General features: G+C 49.3%; 1 protein-coding gene across 1 annotated transcript; it reads right to left on the reverse strand.

Annotated features, from left to right (window-relative positions):
• Positions 1 to 321: 321 nt before the first annotated feature.
• On the reverse strand, positions 322 to 25587 carry DGAT2 (diacylglycerol O-acyltransferase 2). The gene is made up of 8 exons (XM_061458137.1): positions 25435 to 25587; positions 17302 to 17421; positions 16200 to 16307; positions 15311 to 15381; positions 7033 to 7237; positions 3443 to 3617; positions 2427 to 2629; positions 322 to 1660 (listed from the first exon to the last, which is right to left on the reverse strand). Exons 1-8 carry the CDS (start codon positions 25472 to 25474, stop codon positions 1506 to 1508), a joined length of 1077 nt encoding a protein of 358 aa, XP_061314121.1. The 5' UTR covers positions 25475 to 25587; the 3' UTR covers positions 322 to 1505.

The following is a 25587-nucleotide window of genomic DNA, read 5'->3' on the forward strand; positions in this document are numbered from 1 at the left end:
TTCAAACTGAAACAGGGGAAGTTTAGATTGGATCTAAGGAAGAAGTTCTTTACTGTGAGGGTGCTGAGGCACTGGAATGGGTTGCCCAAGGAAGCTGTGAATGCTCCATCCCTGGCAGTGTTCAAGGCCAGGTTGGACAGAGCCTTGGGTGCCATGGTTTAGTGTGAGGTGTCCCTGCCCACGGCAGGGGGTTGGAACTGGATGATTTTAAGGTCCTTTCCAACCCAAACCATTCTATGATTCTATAAGCACACAGACAATTGCTCTAACATGAACCCAGCCCCACCCCAGTGCACCCCCAAAGAGACCATAGCAGCCCCCTGGTTTTGCCCAAGTTTATTTCTATAAATTTGTACAAAAAAACCCAATACTCTGCAATATAATAATCTATCAAATATGACAGATGAACATTTGTCTTTAGAGAGGCAAGACTCCAGGAATGTGAAGTACCATCCTCTTGCTTGGAAGAAAGGCACATTTTGGAGCTCAACCAACCATTGGAAAGGCAGGTCAGACATGCAAGTAGTGCAATGTTTCAGGTTTACACACAAACACGTTGTACTCTGAAGAGATCTCACTACAGGCAGCGTTAACAACCAGGTAAACATCTGATAAAACACTTGTAAAAGTCACTCGCTGTCGATCCTACACGAGGCAAGGCTACTTACTCCTTTACATTCACTGGACGGAATAGTTAAAAGCCATCTTTGGGCAGAAGTTACTCTTAGCTTTCCCCAAATGCTTTTGGGATACAAAACTACTTACCCCTATGGGTTTGCAACACCATTGCACCATCCCACTGCTCCCATAGAACTTGCCTTTGGAGTCTTGTGGCTGTGAAGCAGTCCCCTATTTCCAGCTATGTGCAAGCAGCATAGGGACAGACCTGCTTCTAGCCTGACATTCAAAGTACAAGTGGGGAAGATGAAGCCACCAAAGTATCTACCACATAATGAAGGTCCATTGGACTCATACCCTTTGGTTTCCCTGCACCATCCGTGGTAGGTGCCACAGCAGGCACCTTCTGCTTGTGCTGTCAGAAAGGGTTTATCCAAAAGCAGAAATACCCTTGTGCAACAGAAGCACATCTCAGCATCACCCTTGTGCAACACGCCTGTAATACTGCTGGTCAAGTCAACCAGATGGATTCTACTCTCCCAAAATAGCCTGTGCTAGTGGGGACAGTAGCTGTGGGAATGCTTCTAAACCCATTGCTGGCAATCCAACAGCATTGTAGAGCAGATGGCAATGGCAATCATTCCCCCTATCCAAATCCTCACAGCAATGGGGAGTTGTGCTTTTGTCTCTGGATAGAAAGATGTTGGTAATGGGGTTTATCTAAAGTAAAGCCTTTCTTTATTTTTAAAGTGGTCTAGCAATACTTTAAACACTTTCTTGGAAAGACACATACACCCACACATGCTTTCAAGTACACGATGACAGCTTGGATTCCTGGAGAAGATGGGTTGATTCCGAGAGAGGGAGGTGATGCTCAACCAGTCCCTTCAGTTCACTTCCAAGACCTCAGTCTCTGGCAGGCCAAATTTGCTCTTGTACTTGTCAAAGAGTTTGATCAGGGAGTCCACATACATGCTGTGGTAGAAGTCCACTTCCTTCTGGGTTGGATTGCAGATTTTGGGGATGGTGATGGGCTCTCCAACTGATAAAGAAAGGGAAAGAGCCATGTGTTAGGTTGAATGCTCCTGTACAACCTGGAGGTTTGTCCTATGGCCACAGCTATGGTGGTTCAGCACGTCCACAGCTGGCCATTACAGGAGATGTTTGCCTGGTTCCTGGTTTTGCTAGGCTCCGAAGCACAATTGCACCACCACCACCACCCTCATCACATCTGCAGCGATGCCCAAATCCATTTCAGCTACAAAGCAGAGCCTCTGCTGTGTAAAGGCTTGGGAAGTCCTACTTTCTTCTGCTTACAGTGACAAATCCCTCCTCAGTTAACAGGAACCAAGACCACAAGCTGCACTTCTTGTGCATTCCCCCGTACCCACCACATAAACCAACCAGCTCTTTTCTCTTTCCCACAAAGCCTTGCTGCTTCGGGTTGGAAGACTCAAAGGCAAGTTATAGCTGACTCTTAAAGCCAACCCAAAGTATCACAGTGCCAGTCCTAGGAGGGAGAAGCAGACAGCTTCTGGCTTTAGCTAGCCAAGAGCAGAGAAGGTGGCAGCTGCAGCATCTTTTCCTCCCCAAAAGAGCTTGCTTATAAAGCTGTCTGGCAATAGAGCATGATAGAAGGCTTGTAGCCTCTGCAAACTCTTCTAGCTCACTCTCAGCTGTGCTGCAAGGCTTTATATACAAGGGAAAATAGAGTTTTACAGTCAAGACTCAAGCTAGAGCAGGGGTATGGCATAAAGTATGCCACTACCTAAAGAAGAACGCATAGCACATTTATACCAAGAGCTTACCAACAGTGGTGATGGGCTTGGAGTAAGGTAACAACCCCCACGTGTTGGAAGAGAAGAGACCACGGCCATGGAAGATGCATGGAGCAAAACCGATGTGCTTCTGGAACTTCTTCTGAACCCATCTTCCCCAGGAGCCCTCCTCGAAGATCACTTGCTTGTACACTTCGTTCTCCCCGAAGGAGTAGACAGGAACCAGGTCCGCACTAGAAGATGGAAAGATGTTAAGACCATACACCCCTGGTCTGTGGTCAGTACAGCAGCACCTCACTGACTCATGGGTGCTCTTTCAAACTGCAGGTTCTATTGGCCAGAGCTTTGTTTGCAGCACAAGGCACTGACATAAGTCAGACTTGATGCGATACAAGGCACACAGAAGAACTGAACTGGCGATGGGCACACAAAACACTTCCCAGTCAGATATTGATTATCATAGAATATCATGGGAAATGGTGGAGTTACCATCCCTGGAAGTGGTCAAAAACTCATGTAGACTAGGCCCTCAGTGACATGGGTTAGTGGTGGCCTTGGCAGTGCTGGGGAATGGTTGGACTTTGTGATCTTAAGCATCTCTCCCAACCTGACTGATCCTATGGTTCTATAGGATGGTTTGTGTTGGAAGGGACCTTAAAGCTCATCCAGTTCCAACCCCCTGCCACAGTCAGGGACATCTTCCACTAGACCACACTGCTCAAAACCATGCTTCCCTATATTCTCATGTCTGATTTTTGATGGACGTCCCATTTCAGACACATGGGATCTCGGGAGCTGCATCAGCAATGTCCCATGCAGGTTACAGCCACCTTGCTCTGGAAGCCTTCTGCTGTCTTAGGCATCTTCCTACCCCGTCCCTTGCTCACGAGCCAGAGGACAGACTCATGTCTGGTGCTCTGGGCATATATCCACACAGCACAGCAAGTGCAGAAAGGAGCATCCATCCAAGACACCAGCTGCTTTAGGGGATAAAAGCACCTTCCACATGCTACCAGCACTGCTCTAGCACTGCGGTTGACTCTTACCCGTGCCGTAGGGCCAGTTTGACAAATCCCTTCCTGTTTTTCAGCGTCACCGAGTTCTTCCCTGGGGTGCAGTTCAGGGACTCTGCTGCTCCTCCAACCACGATGATGATGGCGTTGCCGCTGCCGTTCTTGGACAGGATGTAGTCTATGCTGTCACGGTTCACAGGACATATACCTGCATAGCCAGAAGAGACAGAAGGGTCAAGACACAACATTAAGATGATCCTGAAGCCGTGTGTGTAGCAAGAGCTTTGTGCCTTGGCGGCGAGTTGTTCAATTCCCTATGGCCATCGAGGGTTGGGTGTGTGATCATGCAACCTGCTCCTCGGCTAAGCAAGCAGTTAATAGACCTGGACAGCACTAGGCTGAGTCAAACTCCAAAAGCAACCCTCTAATAGTTGCCTTAACGCAAGACTTCCGCAAGGATCTTCTGAGCTTAGTGATGCCAAAGGCAATAAATAGGTTTAAGATAATCTCCCTCCAAGTAAACATTGCAGTAAGAGCTGGTTTATGCTTAGGGGGAAGCAGAGCAGTTGTATTTTGATGAGTAAGAGTCTGAATTTGACCAGTTCCTCATCAAAACCAAGTAGTGGAATAGGCTGTTTTTTGACTTTAGTGATACAAAGAGTAAATGGACAAATCTATTATGAGATCATTTGGAAGATGATTCATTTTCTTAGATAACACCAAGCTCCTGCATGACAACAGCAGAATCCTTTGCTGTCCTGGGAAGAAAGAGATGTACAGGACAGAGTGCTCAGTAAATCCATACTCTGAGACAAGCGATTGGGAAGGTCTTTCCCTCTATCCCAGACTGGGATAGGGCTGCACTCCCAGTCACAGCACTGCAGCTTTACAAAGCAGTCCCTACCTTAAAGCACCAATCCCCACTCCACGGTCTTACCATTCAGCCCAGTGAGATACCTTCAATTTCTCTATTGCTCTCAAAGTGCTAAGAAGTTTGATTGTCTCCTCCTAAAACTTGTGTTTTTACCCTACAGTTATTGTCCGAGCTTGCTCATGCCAGGATAACCCAGGAGAAGCGATGCCATCGCCCCCATTCCCATCCACACAACACGCCCGTGTTGAGCGCTTTCAGGTCATTGCACTAGGAAGGGCAGCATTACTCAATTTAATTTGAGCAGCTGATTGTGCACATCTCCTGGCAGTCATCGCTTGAGCCACGAGCTAAATGATGAATGGCCTCCGTGGAATTCCACGGAGCAAGCTGGCAGGCCTTAGTCTGTATCCGAGCATCAAGGTCACCGCCTAATCCCAGCTCCAGGCTTCCCTTGGGACAGATCAGCTGGATTTGAAGATGAAAAGCCCATTTCTTTCAGCACAGCTACACTTCTGACCGTGCTTCCTTCGGAAGGCTCAGCCTGTGCTTGCTGCTCCATAGGACCACCAGAACCCTTTGGACTCCTCCCATTCTCCACACCAAAGCTCACACTGACTGCATAGCATCAGTTTACAGGGCAGCACAGATTTATGCTGAGGCATTTCACACTTGGTAGGAGGAGCTTACTACTGCTCACAGCACTGAAATCCTTCCTCCAGCAAATGCAATGAGACACGGAGCCATTGCTAAGTTATGCTCTTTAGCACATTTACACAGTATATAGGATTTTCTGGCCATCTAATGGCTTAGAGGGTCCCTGCTGCAGCTTTAATCTCTAGCAGGCTACAAAACATTGTCATATGCAGCAGTACTAAGCCAATTCAGTGATCCTAACACATATGACTGCACCAATAGACATATTTCAGTGGTTCATCCATTAAAGAGGATAGAGGAAACTACCAGCACTTCCCAATTGATGTTAAAGCCTTTGCAGTGACATCCTTAAGTTCCAGTATAGGGAAGTGAAGACAAATTGTGACTTTCAGAAAGGTAACTGTGTCCATGAGATCTTGTCTTGCTTCAGTCCTAAGTGCAGAGGAGCCAGAAACTCCCACCGATTCCACTGTAATGCTCAGGAATAGCCAAGCCAGCCCAGCCAGCAATGCTGCTGCTAACAGCTATTCCCACCCTCATTCCAAGAGGAGGGAAGCAGCTCTGGCTGCCTACAAGACTTGGTTTAAGCAGATTGAGCATGGTTTTGTATTTAAATATAGAAAGGCTGATGCTGCAGGGCAACTGAAGCAACACATGGAAGTTCACAGCCAATAGACTGGGAAGCAGATCCCGACTTCTCACATGCTGCTGTCCTGTGGAATTCCCAAGTGATGGGAACTACAGACTTCACACAGCAACTTCAGTGCAGGAAGATGGAAACCAGATGGAGATACTGCCCCTCCTAGGGACAAACACCTTTTCTGCTCTAGAACCAGTCAGTTCCCTTCTAAATGAAGGCAGTAATGTTGGAAACAGTCAAACCTACCAAATCAGAGCCAAGTACAGCCACTCCTATCCCCTCCCTAGCCCAGAGTCAAGATCCAGCCAAAATGTTATAGTAAGATACCTGTTTTAAAGCCATTTATGGGTGAATCTGTTCCAGGAACAGCAAACAGGGCACTGGGGGGTTCAATTCACCATCTAGAAATGTTACTCCCCCATCTCTATGTAACCTATGAGCATCCTCGCTCTGAAAAGGAAGCTCAGGTCATGCAAGAACAGTGTTTCTGGAGGCTGTCAACACTGTTTCCTCTGCTCAGTCCTAACATACAAGCCCTCCATCATTAAAATACTGAAATCCTTTAGAACAGACTATTAAGATCATTCAGCAAACTTATATCACTGACTAATCCTTGTCATCTATAGGAGTACATTCAGGGAAGAGGCTCTTCTGAACATCAGAAACTATGTAATACCCCAGACTCTTTGCTCCTGATATACATCTAAAGATGTGGTTAGATGAAGAGGGTATTTGTCACCACTATAAGACCCTGATGCATGACAGCTCATGTAGTAGTAAGCCCAGGAGCAGAGCTAGCCACAGTATTTACATTTCAAAGGCAACTTAGAATCATAGAATCACAGAATAGTTAGGGTCGGAAAGGACCTTAAGATCATCTACCAGAACTTCTTAATGATAACCAAGACAACTTGCTTCCACATCGCCATCTTCCACACCACAGATGCCAGATAGCTTTACTCTGCCTTTGGCCAGGAGCATCCTTGAATTAAGAAGGAATGCAGAGGAGCAATGGTCCCCCACAGCCTAAGACAGTCATATCTATTCAGAGCTTCCTCTGGAAGACTATAGGGAAGCAATGTTTGTGATACTACCAGAGTGGTTACATGAGTTTGACAGCTTTTCACTTGAAAGCAGGGAAGAGAGCTTAGAGACAAGTCTCTGTTCCCAAGGAACAAGGGATGGGACAAGAGGAAACGGCCTCAAGCTGCACCAGGGCAGGTTTAGATGGAGCTGAGGAACAATTCCTGCCCCAGAGGGTGCTCAGGCATTGGAACAGGCTGCCCAGGGCAGGGCTGCAGTCACCGGCCCTGCAAGTGCTCACACCCCATGGAGACGAGGCCTCAGTGCCATGGGGCAGTGGTGGCCTTGGCAGCGCTGGGGATGGTTGGACTGGATGAGCTTAAAGGGCTTTCCCAACCTGGTTGATTCTAAGCAGGACCACAGTGCACTTACCACCAGACATGAGGTAATCCCTCAGAATGGGCATCCTGAAGTTCCCAGCCAGGGTAGCAAGGTATGGCCGGATCCCAGGGAATTTCTGGCCAACACCCGTGGCCTCTGTGCTGAAGTTGCAGAAGGCACCTAAGCCCATGATGCCGTGTGGGTGGTACCCAAAGATGTAATTCCTGGTGGTCAGCAGGTTGTGGGTTTTAACCAGCTGGGAAAGAAAAGAGCTCACATGAAGACAGACACTTACAGGTAAGAAGACCTCAGAGGTAATTACAGCTTTAGATAATAGTTCTGTATAATACATATAATAATAGATAATAAGAGCACAGGCAATAAGAGCTTTAGACCTCATAGAAGCCTTCCAGTATCTGAAGAGGGGCTACAAGGATGCTGGGGAGGGACTCTTCATCAGGGACTGCAGTGATAGGACAGGGGGTGATGGGTTCAAACTGAAACAGGGGAAGGTTAGATTGGCTCTAAGGAAGAAGTTCTTTACTGTGAGGGTGCTGAGGCACTGGAATGGGTTGCCCAGGGAAGTTGTGAATGCTCCATCCCTGGTGGTGTTCAAGGCCAGGTTGGACAGAGCCTTGGGTGCCATGGTTTAGTGTGAGGTGTCCCTGCCCACAGCAGGGGCGTTGGAACTGGATGACCTTAAGGTCCTTTCCGACCCGAACTATTCTATGATTCTCTGAATAAGGAAAAGTGGAGATAAAGCCAAATTCCTTAGTTTTTGTTTTTCTTCCCACCAGGAAGAGCAGCCCAAGAGCTGGGATATGAGCTATCCTGGGTTACAGAGGCTGTGGTAAGAGCAGCCACTTAGACTTCAGTCCCCCAAGCAGAGGGAGCAGCATAAACAGGCTGATTTAACCACAAGGCAACTGCCAGCCAAGCAGGAATAAGGGGTTGGGTTGCAGCAGCCTGTGCCCTTTGGTTCCCTATTCCTCCCAAGGGTATTCATCCTTGCAAGCCTCTTCCCCAAACCAACCACGTTCTTCATGGCCCTGTAGCCACAGCTACGCCTCCTTCCAGGCCCTCTCTCTCAATGGCTCTCATCCCAGTACGTGGAAGGAAAAACACCGTAAAAATCAGTGTCCCATAACAAACCTGAGTTTGCTTAACACTTGAAAACAGACCTAACCACTTAATGCTCCTCCTGGGCACCTTCCAAGAGGGAAAGTGTGCTGAAAGGTGGCTTACCACTGGAAACCAGCCCTCCTCTCACAGCAGGTTTTGCTCTGACCTATATGCCAAAGCACCAACAAGACATCTCGAGCAATCCACACAGTGCTTTGATTGCTGCATGGTTCCAGGAACACTGATCATACTGGTTTGGGGTTGTGCAATATTCCTAACCCTTTACTCATCTGTTTCCAAGGCTGTTTTAGCCATGTACAACCCAACCCATGCCTTGGTTCCACTGCTATCAGCGGTTCTTGATGCTGCAAGTAGCAGCACCCCATGCATCAGAGCATCTTCCCCAGCAGCACACACGGATTGCTGCATCACCCTATATAAAGAAGATGGGATCAACTTTAACTTGTTTCACGCTGCAACGGTCCCAGTTTCACTGCCTACAACACCCCAAAAGATTGGGGCAGCACCTACAAGCCCTTACACGGCACTATTGGGATGAGGTGTTAAACAAGCACACCCCATCCCTCAAACCGCACAGGCAAAGGTCAGTCTGTGCGAGCTCCTATAGGAAAAAGTACAGCTTTCCAAGACATCACATCAGCATTACACACCCCCTGTGCTTTGGCAGCAGGCACTTGTTTGACTCCTGTGCTGTTGAATCACGCCGGAGCAGCATGCCCAGAAACCTGATTCCCTCCTCCCCACGGTCCCAACGCTGTCTTTAGCTGTGCTATTGCAGCCAGCAGCTGCAGGACAGACATGACACAGCAGCGGGTTAAGCAAGTTGACTGCCCCATCTTCACCCTTCCCTTGAGGTCTCGTAGAGCTCCAGGAAGCTTGTGTGGATGGATGCCTGTGGTTGCAGTGGCTCTTGAAAGCCCCATGGCTTGTGTCACACCAAGTCATCATTCCTCCCCTTTCCCTTCTTCCCTGATTAATAGTGACTTAGCTTTCACTCCCCACAGTGGGAGGGGTGTTCCTCAGCCAGTTCAGACCACAGCTCACAGGATATAGACTGGAAACCATGCTCCAGGTTGAAGAGAAAGAAGCAGCAATATGGAAGCAACCCCTTCATCTGTCAGCTCGACTCAGTTGTAGGAGAAGCTCAAGGCTTGGTGACTACAAACACATGTATTGGATGGATAAGAAGCAACGACGACTCCTTATAGCTCCTTAGGACTACTGAGATCCAGAGAAGGGTAATGGAGGTGGTGCAGGGCCTGGAGCCCAAGTGTGATGGGGAAGGGCTGAGGGAGCTGGGGGGTTCAGTGTGGAGAAGAGAAGGCTCAGGGGGGACCTGATGGCTGCCTACAAGTGCCTGAGAGGAGGATGGAGCCAGGAGGGGCTGGGCTCTGCTCCCAAGGAACAAGGGATGGGACAAGAGGAACCGGCCTCAAGCTGCACCAGGGCAGGTTTAGATGGAGCTGAGGAACAATTCCTGCCCCAGAGGGTGCTCAGGCATTGGAACAGGCTGCCCAGGGCAGGGCTGCAGGCACCGGCCCTGCGAGGCCTCAGTGCCATGGGGCAGTGGTGGCCTTGGCACTGCTGGGAAAGGGTTGGGCTGGATGGGCTTAAAGGGCTTTTCCAACCTCACTGATCCTATGATTCTCCCGTCAGGACAGGGTGGTGGTTTCCAGGCTCCAAGCCTCATCCCTTTACTTGCCCCAAGCACAGTTGCTTCCAAAGGAACGCGACTGAAGCAGAGGGTTTGTCCTTGTCACTGGAGCACGAGGTGCTCGTGAGCCAAGCTTGGCAGAGCCACATCTCCCTCATACACAAGACACGCTGTTCTACTAGCGCCCTGCTCCAGCCCCTCCACCACGTGCCAGGACACCCAGATCCCAGTGGAGCCCGTTGCTTGCATAACCTGTATGAGCCCAAGCCAAGCTCCAGCCTTATCACTGTGTTTGCTCTCCAAGACCTCCTGTTACGGAGCCACAGGGCTGGTGATGCTCTCCATGCTCCTAAGTAGTGTGGGAGCAAGGCAAGGGGTGGGCAGGGAACCAACTCACTACATACTCCCCTTCTGCCCTCCCATGGATGGGGTATCTGAGCATCACTGGAGACTTGGTGAGCAACAAATAGTGGTTTACAGGGCTGAGAGTCAGCCTGGTGTGCATACACATGTGCTTGTACCCAGTTTATCCTATGTAGGCTGAAACTACCCTCCGCAAGCTGTCCCACAGTAGATGAGTTAACAGAAGTCTTCCTCTAGCCAAGTTGAGCCAGAGCAATTGCAGACTACCAGGCATCAGGCAGGTTTGTACACCAAGGTGTGCAGGTCCTGAATCCCTTCCGACCTGGTATTCTGTGATTCTTAGATCTGCTAATGCATAAGCTCATGGTCAGAGCTGACAACAGCAAAGGCAAAGCCTTTACATCTCCCTCAATGTATTTAGAGGGAGGAATTTCAAGTGCTGTAATAGTTTATGGCTGGTCTCAAGTAAGATGGAAGATTTCCATGGGAAGAAATCACTCTCCACTACTCATAGCATCCCAGACTGGTTTGGGTTGGAAGGGACCTTAAAGCTCCTCCAGCTCCAACCCCTGCCACGGGCAGGGACCCCTTCCACTGGAGCAGCTTGCTCCAAGCCCCTGTGTCCAACCTGGCCTTGAACACTGCCAGGGATGGGGCAGCCACAGCTTCTCTGGGCACCCTATGCCACCCTCACAGCACTCCCCTTGACAAGCACTGAGCTACCTTAGGTTGGTCGAAGGAATTGCTGTAGCTGCCATTTGACAACACCTTTGCAACTGTTCTGAGCCTTCCTTTTGCCTTCAAGGTGTCCTCCAGCCCCAGCTCCTCGAAGCCTCAGTGCTCACCCAATGGTTCAGAAGCAGCACATCCCTGCTGCATCCCAGCTGGATGATTACAGTGCTGGGACCGATGCTGGACCTTCACCCCACTGCCCTAACACGTCTGTTCCCAGCTGCTGGCTGCCACCAAGCCTGTTCCAGTGGGAGCAAAGTCCATCTTTGATCTTGTAATAACGGATTTCTTTTAACAGATATAAACCTGCCAACAGAGGCAATAAAACGGAGCAATGCTGGTAAAACAGCGATACTGAGTGCCACTGTGTCCAAAGAACTGCACTGCCAACTTGATTTGTAGGAACAGGATAAGTAGCACATTCAAGCGTGGAGGAAGGACACTGCTGCTCAGCGCAAGGAGCCAAAGAGCTGGATGGAAGTGAGTGCTCTGTGTGGGTGCTCAGCCTCCCTGCAAACAGAAAGTTGGATCTCATCCTGCAGGATCCAAGCAGTGAGCACATAAACTTGCAAAATTACTGAACAATTGCAATTAGCTGCGTCACACCCAGCTATGGAACAAATTATCTGCAAGGCAGGCCAGGACCTGAAGACCCCTCCGGGCTATCAGTGTTACCACTGTGCTCCATAGAGCCCTAGAATGGTTTGGGGTGGAAAGGACCTTAAAATTATCCAGTTCCAACTCCCTTCCATGGGCAGGGATGCCTTACACTAAACCACATCACCCAAGACTCCAACCTGTTGCCCAAGGCTCCCTCAATCAGGCACAGGAAGCAAAAGCCTCCATTGCCATTCTGTAACTCAGCTACGTTTCCATTCTCTAAGTTATCTACAAGAGCTTCAAGAGAAGCTTGGCCACGAAGGCACAGAGTGCAAGACAAACACTGCACCCAAGCCAGCAGCTTGGAGCAGCCCCTGCTCTAACCATCCCCACACTATTAGTGACATGGCTCAGTGATGGGGTAAAGGTTGGACTTGATGAGCTTAAAGGACTTTTCCAACCCAGCCGATTCTATGACCTCAGCATGAGGCTGAGCTTTTACTTCGCACATCTGAAGTGCTTGACAAAGGTGAGCCAAAGGTCTGCAGCCTTCGCTATCTGAAGTGCTATTGCCTGCGGAGATAAGCAGTGTTCACATGCTCAGGTGATGCTTCTCTACCTAGGAGACCTTTAGATGCCAACATCACACCCGCAGATCAGCAGGGGACCTGGCCTGCCTCTGCGGCAGCCCCATGCAAGAGCTTGGGCTTTATCTGGCACTGCAGCACCAGGATTTAGCTCCCTGGAGGCTTCCTCCGCTGCTTCACGCACTGCTAAGCTTAAAGCACTGTTTGCAAGGCCAACCACTAAGCAGCAGACAAATGTAAGCTGCCAGTGCCCTAAAATAGCTGACCACTGTCAGAGGAGCTGCATGAAGCCCTGTGCCTGTGGATGGCCCGTGCTCAGGCTGAGGAGCTGAGCAACATTCAGGCTGGCTCCCAAATCCACCTGCATTGGCCAGGTTGGATGGGGCTTGGAGCAAGCTGCTCTAGTGGAAGGCATCCCTGCCCATGGCAGGGGGCTGGAGCTGGAGGAGCTTTAAGGCCCCTTCCAGCACAAACCATTCCAGGAGCCTATGAAACCCAGCCACAAGCTCTAGCATATGGCTGAGGTCAGCACTGATAGCATTTCAGTCTGGTCAGACCCAGCCCTCATCCTCAAGACTGACTCACACCAGCCAGGTACGAGAAGGTACAAGGAGTACAGGTAGAGCTCAGCCAGGTACAAACCTGGCCTTCAGATCTGCAGCCACTGAGGACATTAAACCAAGAGGCCTCCCCTCTCAAGTTGATGGTGCTGCAGTCACCCAGTGGGACCTGGGTCCCTATTGCCGGGAATGTGGCCTTAGGGCTTTGGGAATGACATCTGCAAAACTGCTTCCTATTTCTTTCCAGGAAAAGGAGTAACATCTGAGCTAATGTCCTAACACAGGTGGCACCTGTGCTGATATGGATGCGAGCAGCACAGCTCTATACAGTGCTTGAAGAAGCAGAGTTTAGCATTACAAGTGGCACTGGTGAGATTGTCACTGCAGTGATTTGCCCTCACAGTGCCCAGTGGACACAGGGTGAGATGCAGCACATGACTACCTTAAACCATGAGCCAGGGAGACAAACTGAGCCCTAAGCCATTATAGAGACAGTTCAGGGCACAGTGAAGGTGAATTTTGCAGACAGGTTTAAACAAGTGATCCTCTCTGGACCAGTCTCCCTATTAACCCGATACAGGCCAATAGCTTATCCAGGTTGTTCCCATGCTCTCAGCAAGTTCACGCCCAAGCCATTCCAGTGGTTGGTACCACTCCTTATAGTGATAATATTAATGGATCAACCTGTAAGATCAGTCCCATGACTGCAAACAACCTCCAGCACCTCCCAGTCCCACAATCCCTATAGCAGCTTTTAACCATGCACTCATACCTGAACCTGGCAGTGCTCAAGGCCAGGTTGGATGAAGCCTTGGGTGAGATGCTTTAGTATGAGGTGTCCCTGCCCATGACAGGGGGTTGGAACTGGATGAGCTTAAGGTCCTTTCCAACCCTAACTCTTCCATGATTCATAGCAGGGGCAGGAGTTATCCATAAGCTGTGAGCCCTCATGTTCAGCCTCTCCATACTATTTACCAGTGGGCTCTCAACCTTGCACAACTCCACCCCCTTAATGACAAAGGAGTTGCAGCCATAAAGGGTTCTCGTGAATGGACTGCATGAAGTAGCAAGTGTTTACCTGAAACCAGCAGAGAATCTGAACCTATCTGAATAACCCATTTGTTAAACTTCAGTATCATCTACAGTGAGCTGACCCCATGGCTGGTACACAGCATGAAGACGGGTTAAGACACCAAAGGAGGGGTGAAACAAGGGGACCAGCCATTACTGGGACCCTCTTGAATCAAGCCCCAAGGAAAAGCTGTCCCATTTTAGCCTTAAACATCAAGGCAGGGTTTGTTGCAATACTGAGGTCTTTGCACCAGAAGACCCCACATTTGAGACCCGGCGCCGACACTAGAGCACGCTCTGTTCTCCATTAGCTATGAGACCACAGCCACTTGCTGCCCGTGCTGCTGTGGAGCATTTTTCCATGTCCACTTGCCAGGAATTACCTGTTAATAGCAGCAAGTTCACCAAGACCATGTTCAGGCACCTTGAAGGCTCCAGTGACTTTGCCAAGGAGGAATGCAGTCTATGCCACTTTGGCTTCCTTTTGGAACTGGATTCCCTGCTGCTTTGAGGCAGGACTATCTTAGGGGTGAGTAGCTCATTACAAGCCCATAGCAAAGTCCCTCCCTGTTGCTCAGGCTGAGTAGGACTTGCCAACAGCTTTACATAATAGTCCTTTTGACTGGTGTCCTTCCAAAGGGGATCGAGTTCCCACCTCCCTAAATTTGGACCCTGCTCCCTTCCAAGTCCCTCAGCTCATTCTGCAGTCCTCAGCCCTGTGCTTTGTGTGCAGGGAAAATACAAGAGAGACCTGAGAGCAGCTCCAGTGCCTAAAGGGGCTGCAGAAAAGCTGGAGAGGGGCTTGGGACAAGGGCCTGTAGGGCCAGGCCAAGGGGAATGGCTTGAACCTGCCCGAGGGGAGACTGAGCTGAGCTCTTAGGCAGAAGCTCTTCCCTGTGAGGGTGCTGAGGCGCTGGCACAGGGTGCCCAGAGAAGCTGTGGCTGCCCCATCCCTGGCAGTGTTCAAGGGCAGGTTGGACACAGGGGCTTGGAGCAAGCTGCTCTATGGAAGGGGTCCCTGCCCGTGGCAGGGGTTGGAGCTGGAGGAGCTTTAAGGTCCCTTCAACCCAAACCAGGCTGGGATTCTGTGATGATGGAAGATGGAGAACTAGAGCTATTCCTGCTGCTGGAAACCCCCTTGCCCCAGGCAGCCAGGCTTCAGAGCTGATTTCCCTGCTCCCTACGAAGCAGTAGGACCCTGTGCGCAGGGCTCCCAGATATTCCTACCCAATACACTGCTGCCCGAGGGTGTAACTGGAAAGCAGACCAGAGCTGAGCTACATTTACAAGAGAGGAACAGAGGTAGGGCCAAACACAGGACTGCTGCAGCACAGCAGCTGGAGAGCTGAACATGGAGCCTCACTGCTCCAGGGCAGCTGGCATCCAGAAGCCTGGTGATAAGGCCATCAGAAGTAGGAGCTCCTACAAGGAATGATGCCATCAGTGGTGATGCGTTTCATAACCACAGCTCCAAGCAGTAGTATAGTAATGGTAAGTAAGCCGTGCCCTGCTCACAGGTTAGGGTTATGGATAGACTAATACAGGTACATCATCTCCACAGGGGTTATTACAAGTCAGCCTCAAACAGTCCCAACACATCGAGTTAAACTGTTACTTACTCTTATTGGAAAATAATCCCTGAAGTACCTCCATATGGCCCAGTTCCTCACCCATTGGGATCTTCTGCCACCTGAAGGGCAAGAGAAGAACGTGTTTTCCAAGCTCTTTCCACATGGGTGCCCACCAAGAAGCCTAAAGGCTGCCAGATTGTCTGCTGTCTCATTAGAGACCTCAACAATTCCATTCCTCTGTGTGGAAAACCTGCATCCTTCATTAAAGTCAGATGGAAACCTCCATGCTCAGGACTTCAGGGAACTACAGATTAAAGGTAACATCCGATTTGGTCTGTTGCAGTCATGCAAGGGGTAATTCAAGATAGAAACAGCTTGTTGTTAACCTCAGATTCATTCTTTGGGAAAGGGCAAGATCCTGAGTGATTTTAGTGTCTTGGAGCAGTGGAGAACTGGGCTAAGCTGGCTATAAAATGAGTCGCCAACACTTATTGCCATTGGTATAGTGGGTTCTCAAAGCTGGTTTCTATAAGGATAGCTTTGCTTCATTTCCAGCAACACTGCTTCCATAGGGGAGCCACATCCCAATAGCCATGCCCTAAACTGAACCTTGCAAGAGCTGGAGAGGTCAGCAAGACCTTCAGTCTTTATGTAGATCTTTCTGACCTAAAGGAAGAACCTAAACCTTTTAATTACGTTGCTAAAATCCACCTATGGTGTGATATTAGTGAATGTTATCCTGTATTACCCTCAGCATCAGTAAAACCTGCAATCACTGCTTATGCCAAGGGCTGACATTCGTATGCTCCAGCAAATTGTTCTGGTCAGTGATGCAGCCAAGTGCCACTAAGAAGGGAAGTCACTCATCATGAGGAAGTCCATCTCAATGTGACAACAGGGACACTTAAACAGCAAGGATCTAGTGAGCAGTATTTACCTTTCTTTGGCGTGTTCCAGTCAAATACCAGCCAGGCTAAATATAGAGCAGCAATGGCCCAGCAATCTGTGCACAGTATGTACATGAGGATTAAAGTGCAAGCAATACCTGCATAGGTCCAAGAAAGAGAAGAAAACAAGGCTGCATCAGGCTTTGGTCTGCATTTATACCCCTTGCCTCTTGACCCTTCTATACCACAGTCTTACTCTCAACCTGATGTCATTAATCCCTAATCAAATCGGATTTAGCTGAAAACCCCTTATGGAGGGCTGAGGCAGCTTCCTGTAAAGCTTTGAAGTACCCCAGCCTCCCCTTCATGGTATCTCCATGTCTGTATTCTATAATAAAGAATGGGATGGGTTGGAAGGGACCTTAAAGCTCATCCAGTTCCAACCCCGTGCCTTGTCCTGTCCCTACCTCCGGGTTAGAGCAGCTGCTTCCAAGGGCAAGAGCATCAGGGTTTCTTTGTGACCCACACCAAGGGGGTTTCTTCCACAGCTATTCAAATCCTCCACACGTTACAGCAGCCATCCCACCAGGGTGCCAGAGATCCCAACCACAGTTGGGTGGGATCCCACGTGTTGATTTTAGCACAAACTAACTTGGGAAGGAACAGCAAGACTTGACTGACTGCAACCAGCATCTTCCTCCAGTTTAATTGTCAACACTGTGGAGCAGAGCAGCCTGAGGCTTCAGATAACACAAGCTCCCAGAGACCAACAGTCTTTATTGTTTCACTGGGTTAACAAATACTTCTTGGAAGGGGACAAAGCCATGAGAAAGGCATGGCTGCCATCAGTTGCATCAGCTGCTTCTAAGCAATCTCTCCTCTGTGGACATTCCCATGAGTGAGTCAAGTAAGAGATTTGCAACTGCTTTAGTCCTATTTGTATGGTAGACACAGACTGAGCTAAACATCAGGGGGTCCTTCCTATGTTTGTCTAGAGCCACATCAAGTCACTAAGTGCCAAAACATCATTGTCCTTTACAATATCCCCACACCCCCCCAGGAATTAATGCTTATATCAAACACTTTGACTCAATTCCATCCAGAATTAAGGCAAAAATAAAGCTTTGCTTTAGGCCACAAGGTGTTGCTTACCCATGACAAGGAAAGTGAGGACCCATTGCAGCACAGAGATGATCTGGAGTTGTTTCTCCACTTTAGATTTCGATAGCCAGAACAAGTCCTGCAGGGATGAAAGGATGCTCGATCCTGTGCCTAAGGGAAAGAAATGAAGTTACTGAGCAAAGAGAACCAACAGTTGCCTTTCAGATAGGAGATCTGAAATCAACGCTCACACAGTTTGCTTTTAGGCTTGTCAGAAGCTAATATTTCCCATGGAGTTCCGGCATCCTGGAAAGGGAAGGACTGCCATCCACAAGCATCCTGTTTTCTGGATGCCAGAGGGAATTACTGGGTAGCATCGTTCCCACCTAAGCAAGCCTGTAGTTACTTGACCATAGAAGTGCAGAGCCATTAGCACATCATCCTAACAGCCGCCTCCACTTCCAAGTGCCAGTCCTTGGAAGTAAAGAGGGAAACCCATGATTTCACCATGAGATAAAGATCAGCAGCCCCAAAGCACAGGCGAGCTGTTGCTCATTCACCCTTGGCCAGGCCTGTTGCACAACTCCCATGTACGTGCTCGAGCGCTGTACTCCAGCTTTACCCAGAACAGTTAAAGGGCTGGTTGAGCAACACCTCAACCCATGACCCCAAGGATCCACCTCTCCAAGGGTAAGGAAAACTACCAGTGGTTCTAAACCAGCATGTGAGGAAGGTAGAAGCTGAGATCCACTCTTTTAGAAGCTTAAGCTAATGAAGTGGGAAGAAAACCAAGTAAAAATGAAGGGATAGACCTGATTTCTATATGGAACCACCCACTGCAGTCAGGATTTGCCTGTATGCTCAACAACCTCCAGAAAGCAGCACTTGCAAATGGGTTTCCCTTCACTCCGTTATTTTACGAGCACCCTAATAACTGGCTAAAACACAAACCAAGCTGCTGCCCTATGATCAAACCAGGAGGTGTTCACGTATTTCCTTGTCTGTTGAAGGATCGGCCTGTTATTAGAAGGGGTGTGAAGCTGCTAAGTAGATATTATATCAAATGGGTTCAGTCCTTGGTGGTGTCGGCAAGACACGGCACTGCTAGTGGGGATACCATAGCAAGTGCTCACTCTGAGTCAAGTGAAAACGATGGCAAAGAGCTTTTGCTGTAGATATAGAAAGTACTGGAGGTTTTGGTAGTTTCTACAAAGCAACGTTCACTGCTGCATCCTTTAGACACACGAAGCATCTCCCCACTCTTTGCTAACTGTTGCCCTTGGTGATAGTTGAGGCGATAGCATTCATGTACTGCAGAGCTGCTGTGATAGTTCTGCAGCCCCTTTTAAATGCCATTTACTGTTAAACCTTCACAAGTTCCTACAGTGACAGCTGCATCCCTCCTTGCTGGTAAAGGACATCAACAGGAAGCCACAGAGGAGGCTGCAGCCTTAATCTAGAGCTCAGACCCTGCACTGTGCTTAGTCTACACTGAACGCACAGTCCTAGCAATGGGTTGGGTGTTAGCTACCCCAAAGCAGAGCAAGTTTTGGTCAAGGATATGTCATTGCAACTGCCAGGAAACCGCAACCTACAGCACTGAGAGTCTGAAGCAGAGTTGAAGAGTGAATCCAGCAAGTATCTCTTCCATTTGAGACGAGACAGGAGAATGCATTGAGTTAAACCATCACCGTACACTGACTGCAGCACTAGAGCAGGAAGATTCAGAAGTCCCACACTGCCGCTCTTGGGCAGTAAATCCCCAGACTGGGGCAAGCGATGAACTCCATCCCATTCCTTACAGAGTCTGAATCACCCTTACAGGGTTAGGAAAATTCCATCATTCCTGCTGAGAGACAGCCAAGAGACATCTTCCATTGCTGTCCCAAAACCCAGCTTACAGAATTGCACAGGACAGACCTCATACGGTCTGAGGACTCCTAAGATACTAGCTTAAAGGAAGCTTTTAGCGATGTTGGTGTCTATGTCTATATGTCCATGCCTTCAAAACAAGCCAAAAGTCATAGAGCCAATTTGTGATCCATAATAAAAGCCCACCCCCATGTAATTTATCCTTCCTGGACCTACATACACTACCAAAACATCTTTTGGCTGATGAATCCAGCATTGCAGCCTCGGATCTCCTAACTCCCTATCCTCCTCCCCCACAAAGAACAACTGTTCATCCCTCCCTGCGTTTGTACTTCAGCATTTCCTAGATGCTTTAGCACATTGTAGGCATTGCTAGCCCCGCAAATAGACTGGCATTGGGTAGCAGGAGTCAACCTGGCAGCTTGTTTCCTGAACCACATGAAAGCTCTTTGTGCTGACATTCAACTCCTGCAGGCAGGAGGAAGGCTCAGGCCTGGCAGACAAGGCAGAGCAGGCAGCTAAACACCTGCCCTTGGACAAGTGGTGTCCTGGGTCAGTTATGTGCTGAAAGCAAAAGCATCCTTCATGGATAAAGATTCTCCAGCACCAAAGCCAATAGTTACCATGGGCTGGGCATTAGCATTTAATTGCCAGTTAAGGACAGAAAGTAGTCAAGGGGCAATGGAAAGGGGCAGAGGTGTCACCCACAAGTGCATCTGCCTGTGCATAATGTGCCCCTGCACCAACAAGCTGCCCACTCCAGGTGGATCCAGTGCATATAGACTGGGAAGCTACAGATTTTAGTGCTGAAACAGCCATTTCCAGCCTTTCCTGAGCTTCGTGTTTAACAGCACTTTGTGATAGAACCCTCCCCTTGCAAGCCCTGCCTCCTTTCTCCTTCAGCTGAAGCAGGTAGGAGGCATTTTTGGGAAGACCCTCCATGCTCTGCAGAAGCAGACGGGTTTCTGGTGACACAGAGCAGAAGAGCTTTGATACCCCTCAGAAATATGGGGTTTGGGGCTCATCCACAGCAGAATAACCCAAAAGTGACACTTGGGTTCAGATCTCTAAAGAAAACCCTTCAAGCTCACCTGTGGGCCCACACCAAGCATCTTTCACACATTTAAAGCCCAAAGGAGAATTAAGCACAGGAAATGCATTAGCCTAATGATCAAGTTTAATAAGGCCCATTAGGCATGGCTGTGATTACCTTTGAGGCAGAAGGATACCATGTACCCCAGCCTTTGGTATCCATTTGTATCAGTGCTTTCCCAAGGAAATAACTTAAATCTTGAAGAAACACAAACCTCAATCTTCTACTGCTCAAGGCATTTGCTTACCCCATGCTGGCCTCACAGGGAACCTGTTCTAGAACTGCACAGCCCAGATGTTTGAGGTCACAGCCTTGGCAATCCATTGGGGTAAATACTCCATTTGTGTCAGTGCTCAAGGCCAGGTTGGACACAGGGGCTTGGAGCAAGCTGCTCTAGTGGAAGGGGTCCCTGCCCGTGGCAAGGGGTTGGAACTGGATGAGCTTTAAGGCCCCTCCCAACCCAAACCAGTCTGGGATTCTATGCTTACACAGTAGAGATCTTAGCAACAGCTTTGCTGGTCTCAGATGTGATCCTGAGACCCTCAACTCCCACTGCACACTCTGAAGCATCAGTGGTGATGCTCCATGCACTAACCCATGCCTGGCTCTCAAGGATGCTACTTGTCAGCACAACCACAGGAGTGACTTCTCCAGGAGACCTCACGGCTGCCCAGCGATAGGAGCCATGTGCAAGCCTCTCAAGGAAGCTCACCGAGATGACCCAGCTCTTCCCAGTAGTGAGCCAGTGATGGGCTCACTCTACTTCTATCATCCAATTCCAGCCATCATCAGATGCAGAAGATGCTACCAAGGAGATACTGGAGTCAATGAAGGGCTTCACCAGGCTTTAGACTCATGCCTGCAACACACACTGTGCTGGAACAGCATGTGGTGCACATCCAGCACCGTTTGCTTCAGATGAAGTACTCAGCTGCTGTGATTTATCAAGGCACAGAGGCAGAACCAATGGCCACAGGAGTGGAAGTAAACAGAAAACCCAATTGACAGCATTTAATTAAGCATCAGCCAAATAAATTAGCTGAGGGGGCAGAACAAGTGTTACAGACAGTTAAGATACACTGAAAGCTTGTTAAAGCCAAGCTTCATCCGCCACCTTTGCAAGGCCACCAGTACATTAATTCCTGGCCCAGAATGATGCTGCACCACACAGCTTATTCAGAGGAAAAGCTAATGAGATCCTCCAAAGCAGAAGGTTGAAATGGGCATTTTGAGCCTCATATTTGGCAGAGAAGCTGACACTGGAAGCATAACAAAGCTGGATTAGATACAGACCAACACTAGCATCCTTGTGAGGGCCCAGCCTCCCATGCAAGAGCAGGAGTCTGTGTGACAAGCTGCTACATCCAATGTGACACATGTAAAACCCCCTTGAGCAGCAGCACTTATTCTGTGCCTTGGGTTTACCCAGATGCCCCAGCACAAGCTCTCTTCACTTCCAGTTTTGTTGCTAGTGGTAAGAGATAATGACTCTTATGTGGGAGAATGACAGATTACCAATGTGGGGCATGGCTCTCCTGCCCTGTTTGCTTACACAGCAGTTTGCTCATGCCCCAGGAGGCTACTACTCAGTGATCCCACCTTATCTGTAGTGAAGAATGCCTCCAACTGGAGGTCAACAACACAGTTAACAGGGATATGTGACAACAACATCCATTTCAGCCCCTGTAGGGAGAAGCTGGGATTGCGCGTAGCAAGTAAACAGATTCAATATGACGTTTATCTCATGTTGGGTCAGCATTTACTCACAGCACTGAACTTGACCTTTGGACTCAGTCACCAGCAGGTTAAAGTGATGTAACCATGAGTCTAGACCAGCCAGCAGTTTAGATTAAGTCAACAAGGCTGAATAGTGCTCGACATGAGGAAGGGAAGCATCCTACAGCATCCTAGAGAGGCAGGTAGGAGCTCTGAAAGAAGGGTGCAGTCATGAGCAAGTCCAGACCTCTACCTCCTATGCGGTTTTGTCTAGCTGTCACTACAGCTAGAACTGATGTTCTGCTCCCAAAACCAGAGCATCCAAATCCGCCCTCAAAGCAGAAGTGAGGTGTGCCAAGCATCAGGTACAGCACAAGAGTAGCTACGAGGTAAAGTTAAGCAAATTCATCTTCCTCACCCCAAACTTTGTAAGAATAGAAAAGATATTTCAGCAAAGGAGAAACCTTCAATGCTCTGGCCACAATAATAGACCCATAGATTAGAATCATAGAATGGTTTGGGTTGGAAGGGACTTTCAAAGCTCATCTCTTCCAACCCCCAGCCTGGCCTTGAAGGGATGGGGCATCCACCACCTCTCCAGGCAACCTGTGCCAGTGTTTTACCACCCTCATTGTAAAGAATTTCTTCCTTACATCCAGCCTGAATCTCCCTATTTTAGTGTAAACCCATCACCCCTCACCCTATCACAACAAGCACTGCTAAAAAGTCTCTCCCCATCTTTCTTATAGGCCCCTTTTAAGAACTGAAAGGCCACAATAAGGTCTCCCTGGAGCCTCCAGGCTGAACAACCCCAACTCTCTCAGACTGGCTCCATAGGAGGATGTAGTATTCTTCCTCAGGACAGTGAAGCACCTTCCCACTGCTCTGCCAAACACAAGAAGAGCGCCTGGACAGCCCGTGGCCAAAGTGGGTCAGGTCAGGATGAGGAGATGACAACCCCTCCTACCCAAAGGATCTCGAAGCTTCATCCAGCCTGAGGCACTGGTCCAAGGTCTGCTCTGAATTTGCAGTCCTGGGTTGGTGGCCAAGAAAGCTCCCCCTGCACACACACACACAGAGAGGGATAAAGAGGGGCAGATGCCTCCACCTGGGTTATTTTTAACTAGGAGCAGACTTGGAGCCAAATTTACAAGCCCTGGGACAAATCCAGATGCTAGGAAAGCAAGACCAAAGACACTAAAGGACAGTATGAGCTGGGCAAGCAAGAGTGAAGACACTAAAGGACAGTATGAGCTGGGCAAGCAAGAGTGAAGACACTAAAGGACAGCGTGAGCTGGGCAAGCAAGAGTGAAGACACTAAAGGACAGTATGAGCCATTCACACTCACCCCATTAAAGCCAGCCCTTTGCATAGGCAAGATACTTGGAAAAGACATTTGGGGAGGTAAGAAAACCTAATGGGTTTGTTCTAAATAACCTGTGTAGTAGGGGAAGTTACCTAGCACAGTCAAGCAGCATGTGAGGTCCCATGTGTGAAGCACTGCACCGTGTCATCTCTGCCCATCTTTGACCTATGGGTTCCCACATCATGAGCCCTAAAGCCCAGCCTGAATGTGAGCTCCTCTGGCTTTTGCTTGGACAAGGCAGGTTTGAAGCTGGCCCTGCCCCGTGTCGCCCATGGCAGGCTGCAGAACCAGCAAGAGGTTGCGTTGGAGGATGCTGCAGTCACCAAGGCAACATCTCCATCTCCCTCAGGCAGAAGCACATGAAGAAATGAGTAAGGGAAGCACAAATATCATTCCAGGATGCCCAGGTGGGGCCTCAGAGGAAAACTGACCTGGGGAGAGCTAAGGCAGCTTTCCATCCCTAAGCAGGATTATCTAGAGATGAGGCCAATCACTGTCCCTAAACCACAGCCCATGTTGAATTATGCACATGGCCTAGATCCATCGCTAACACACCGGTGCCAACAAGGTGGCCACTGAGGGCCAGCCCTACGTATTTGATAGGCTTCTTGAATCATTTATTCTCCCTGCTTGGCTTGCAGTTAACTCTCCAGAACAGTTCACATGCTGTTAAGTCAAATGACCTCTCTCAGCTCAAAACATCACTTGTTTTCTGCTAGTTGCATAAGCAAGTTAAGGACCAGATGCGAGCATGGATAAAAACATGTTGATCTTTTCCCTTACTTGGTTCACAACTGACCCCACAGGTCCATCTCTAATATTAGTGCTAATATCTAATGAATCAGTGCATGTCTAATACCTGAGATATGAGCACCAACAGCTCTACACACCTGGGCAGAACACAGCGTGAAAGCAAGAGCTCAGGGGTTAATTCACCACTTCAGGTCCTCTCAGCTCTGCTAATGACTCGCTTGTTCAAGAGCCATTTCACAGGTGTCTCCATCCCAGGAGGAATTCACAGCTTCCTTTGTCAAGGCAGAAAGCTTTCAGCAAGACACTGGGAGCAATCACTGCAGAGCCCTCCGCAGACCGCAGGGTAAACGATTCAGGCGCATTGTCCTGCAGAGCCCCTGCTATTTGCAAGTCCCAAAGCTTCCCAGAGGAGCTTCAGACTTCTTGAACTTACACAAGAACCCTGGTGATGCTCAAGGCCAGGTTGGACACAGGGGCTTGGAGCAAGCTGCTCTATGGAAGGTGTCCCTGCCCATAGCAGGGGTTGGAACTGGATGAGCTTTAAGGTCCCTTCAGCACAAACCATTCCGTGACCCTGTGCCTGATCCCTGGAGCTGCCTTTACACGCACACAATGGAGCAGTTTGGGCTTTCCCATATTGTATCCCCAAGACCTTTAACCTACAAGTTTCAGCCTGCAGCAGGAAGGGCTCAATATCTCAGCAGCTCTGCCCATGATGGGTGTCAGCCACCGACACCCAACCTGCTCCTCCTGGTGAAGGAAGCGACTTTACCAGGGCATATAGGGCTGTCAACACAAACCCGGCTGTTCCTCTTCACATAAAACCTTCCTTTCACACCGAATCTCCATCTCCCCGTTGTAAATCAACAAGAACCAGCAGTGATTCCCCCCCCACACCCGCTCCGCTGATGTAGATGAGGGGAAACACGGCATTACAAAAGGCGGCTGCAACACTGAATTTCACATGCACACTACTACTGTTTCCTTCCTGTCTCCACAAGGAGATAAAAGAAAGGCTCATTTTAAAGCAAGTGCCACACGCCCACGCTACACCAAGGTGTAAACGCACTGAAGATAAGCCAGACCCGTTTTGCAACAGCCTCAGGAGAGCGGCTCCGACCTCCCGAGCTCGCTCTAAGAGCTGTAATCCTCACCTTTAAAACAAGCTGCAGCAGCCTCCCCGCCATTGCACATCGCTTTCCCCCCCTCTTAAACACCCATTCCTGCAAGCAGGAAGAAGAGGGACATATATATACATATATATATAATGAAGAGGAGCGTTTTGCTGCTGCTCCCACCCCGCATCTTGTATCGCAGGGACGCGGCTCCCCCGCTGCAGCATCCTCCCTGGATCTGGCCCACCGGGCCCCCCCCCGGCCCGTACCTCGCAGGACCCCGGAGTAGGCAGCGATGATGGTCTTCATTGCGGAGCGGAGGGCTCAGGTCCCGGCCAGGGCCATGTGATGGAAAAGGGGACGCGGCTCCGCAGCACCGGCGCAGCGGCGAGTGGAAGAAGCACCGGCCGCGCATCCCTATA

Source organism: Pezoporus flaviventris, unplaced genomic scaffold, assembly GCF_033815535.1.
Source record: "Pezoporus flaviventris isolate CSIRO_AGI_PZ_B2104156 unplaced genomic scaffold, CSIRO_AGI_Pfla_v1 ptg000025l, whole genome shotgun sequence".
In the NCBI taxonomy this organism is placed as follows: Eukaryota; Metazoa; Chordata; class Aves; order Psittaciformes; family Psittacidae; genus Pezoporus; species Pezoporus flaviventris.

Excerpts from the sequence above, each read along its gene's own strand:
- DGAT2 (XM_061458137.1), bottom strand. The coding sequence starts at position 25,474 with ATGAAGACCATCATCGCTGCCTACTCCGGGGTCCTGCGAG. Across the intron at positions 17,422-25,434 it reads CTACTCCGGGGTCCTGCGAG|GCACAGGATCGAGCATCCTT; the intron begins GTACGGGCCGGG and ends TCTTTCCCTTAG. Across the intron at positions 7,238-15,310 it reads GGGATTATTTTCCAATAAGA|CTGGTTAAAACCCACAACCT; the intron begins GTAAGTAACAGT and ends TTTCTTTCCCAG.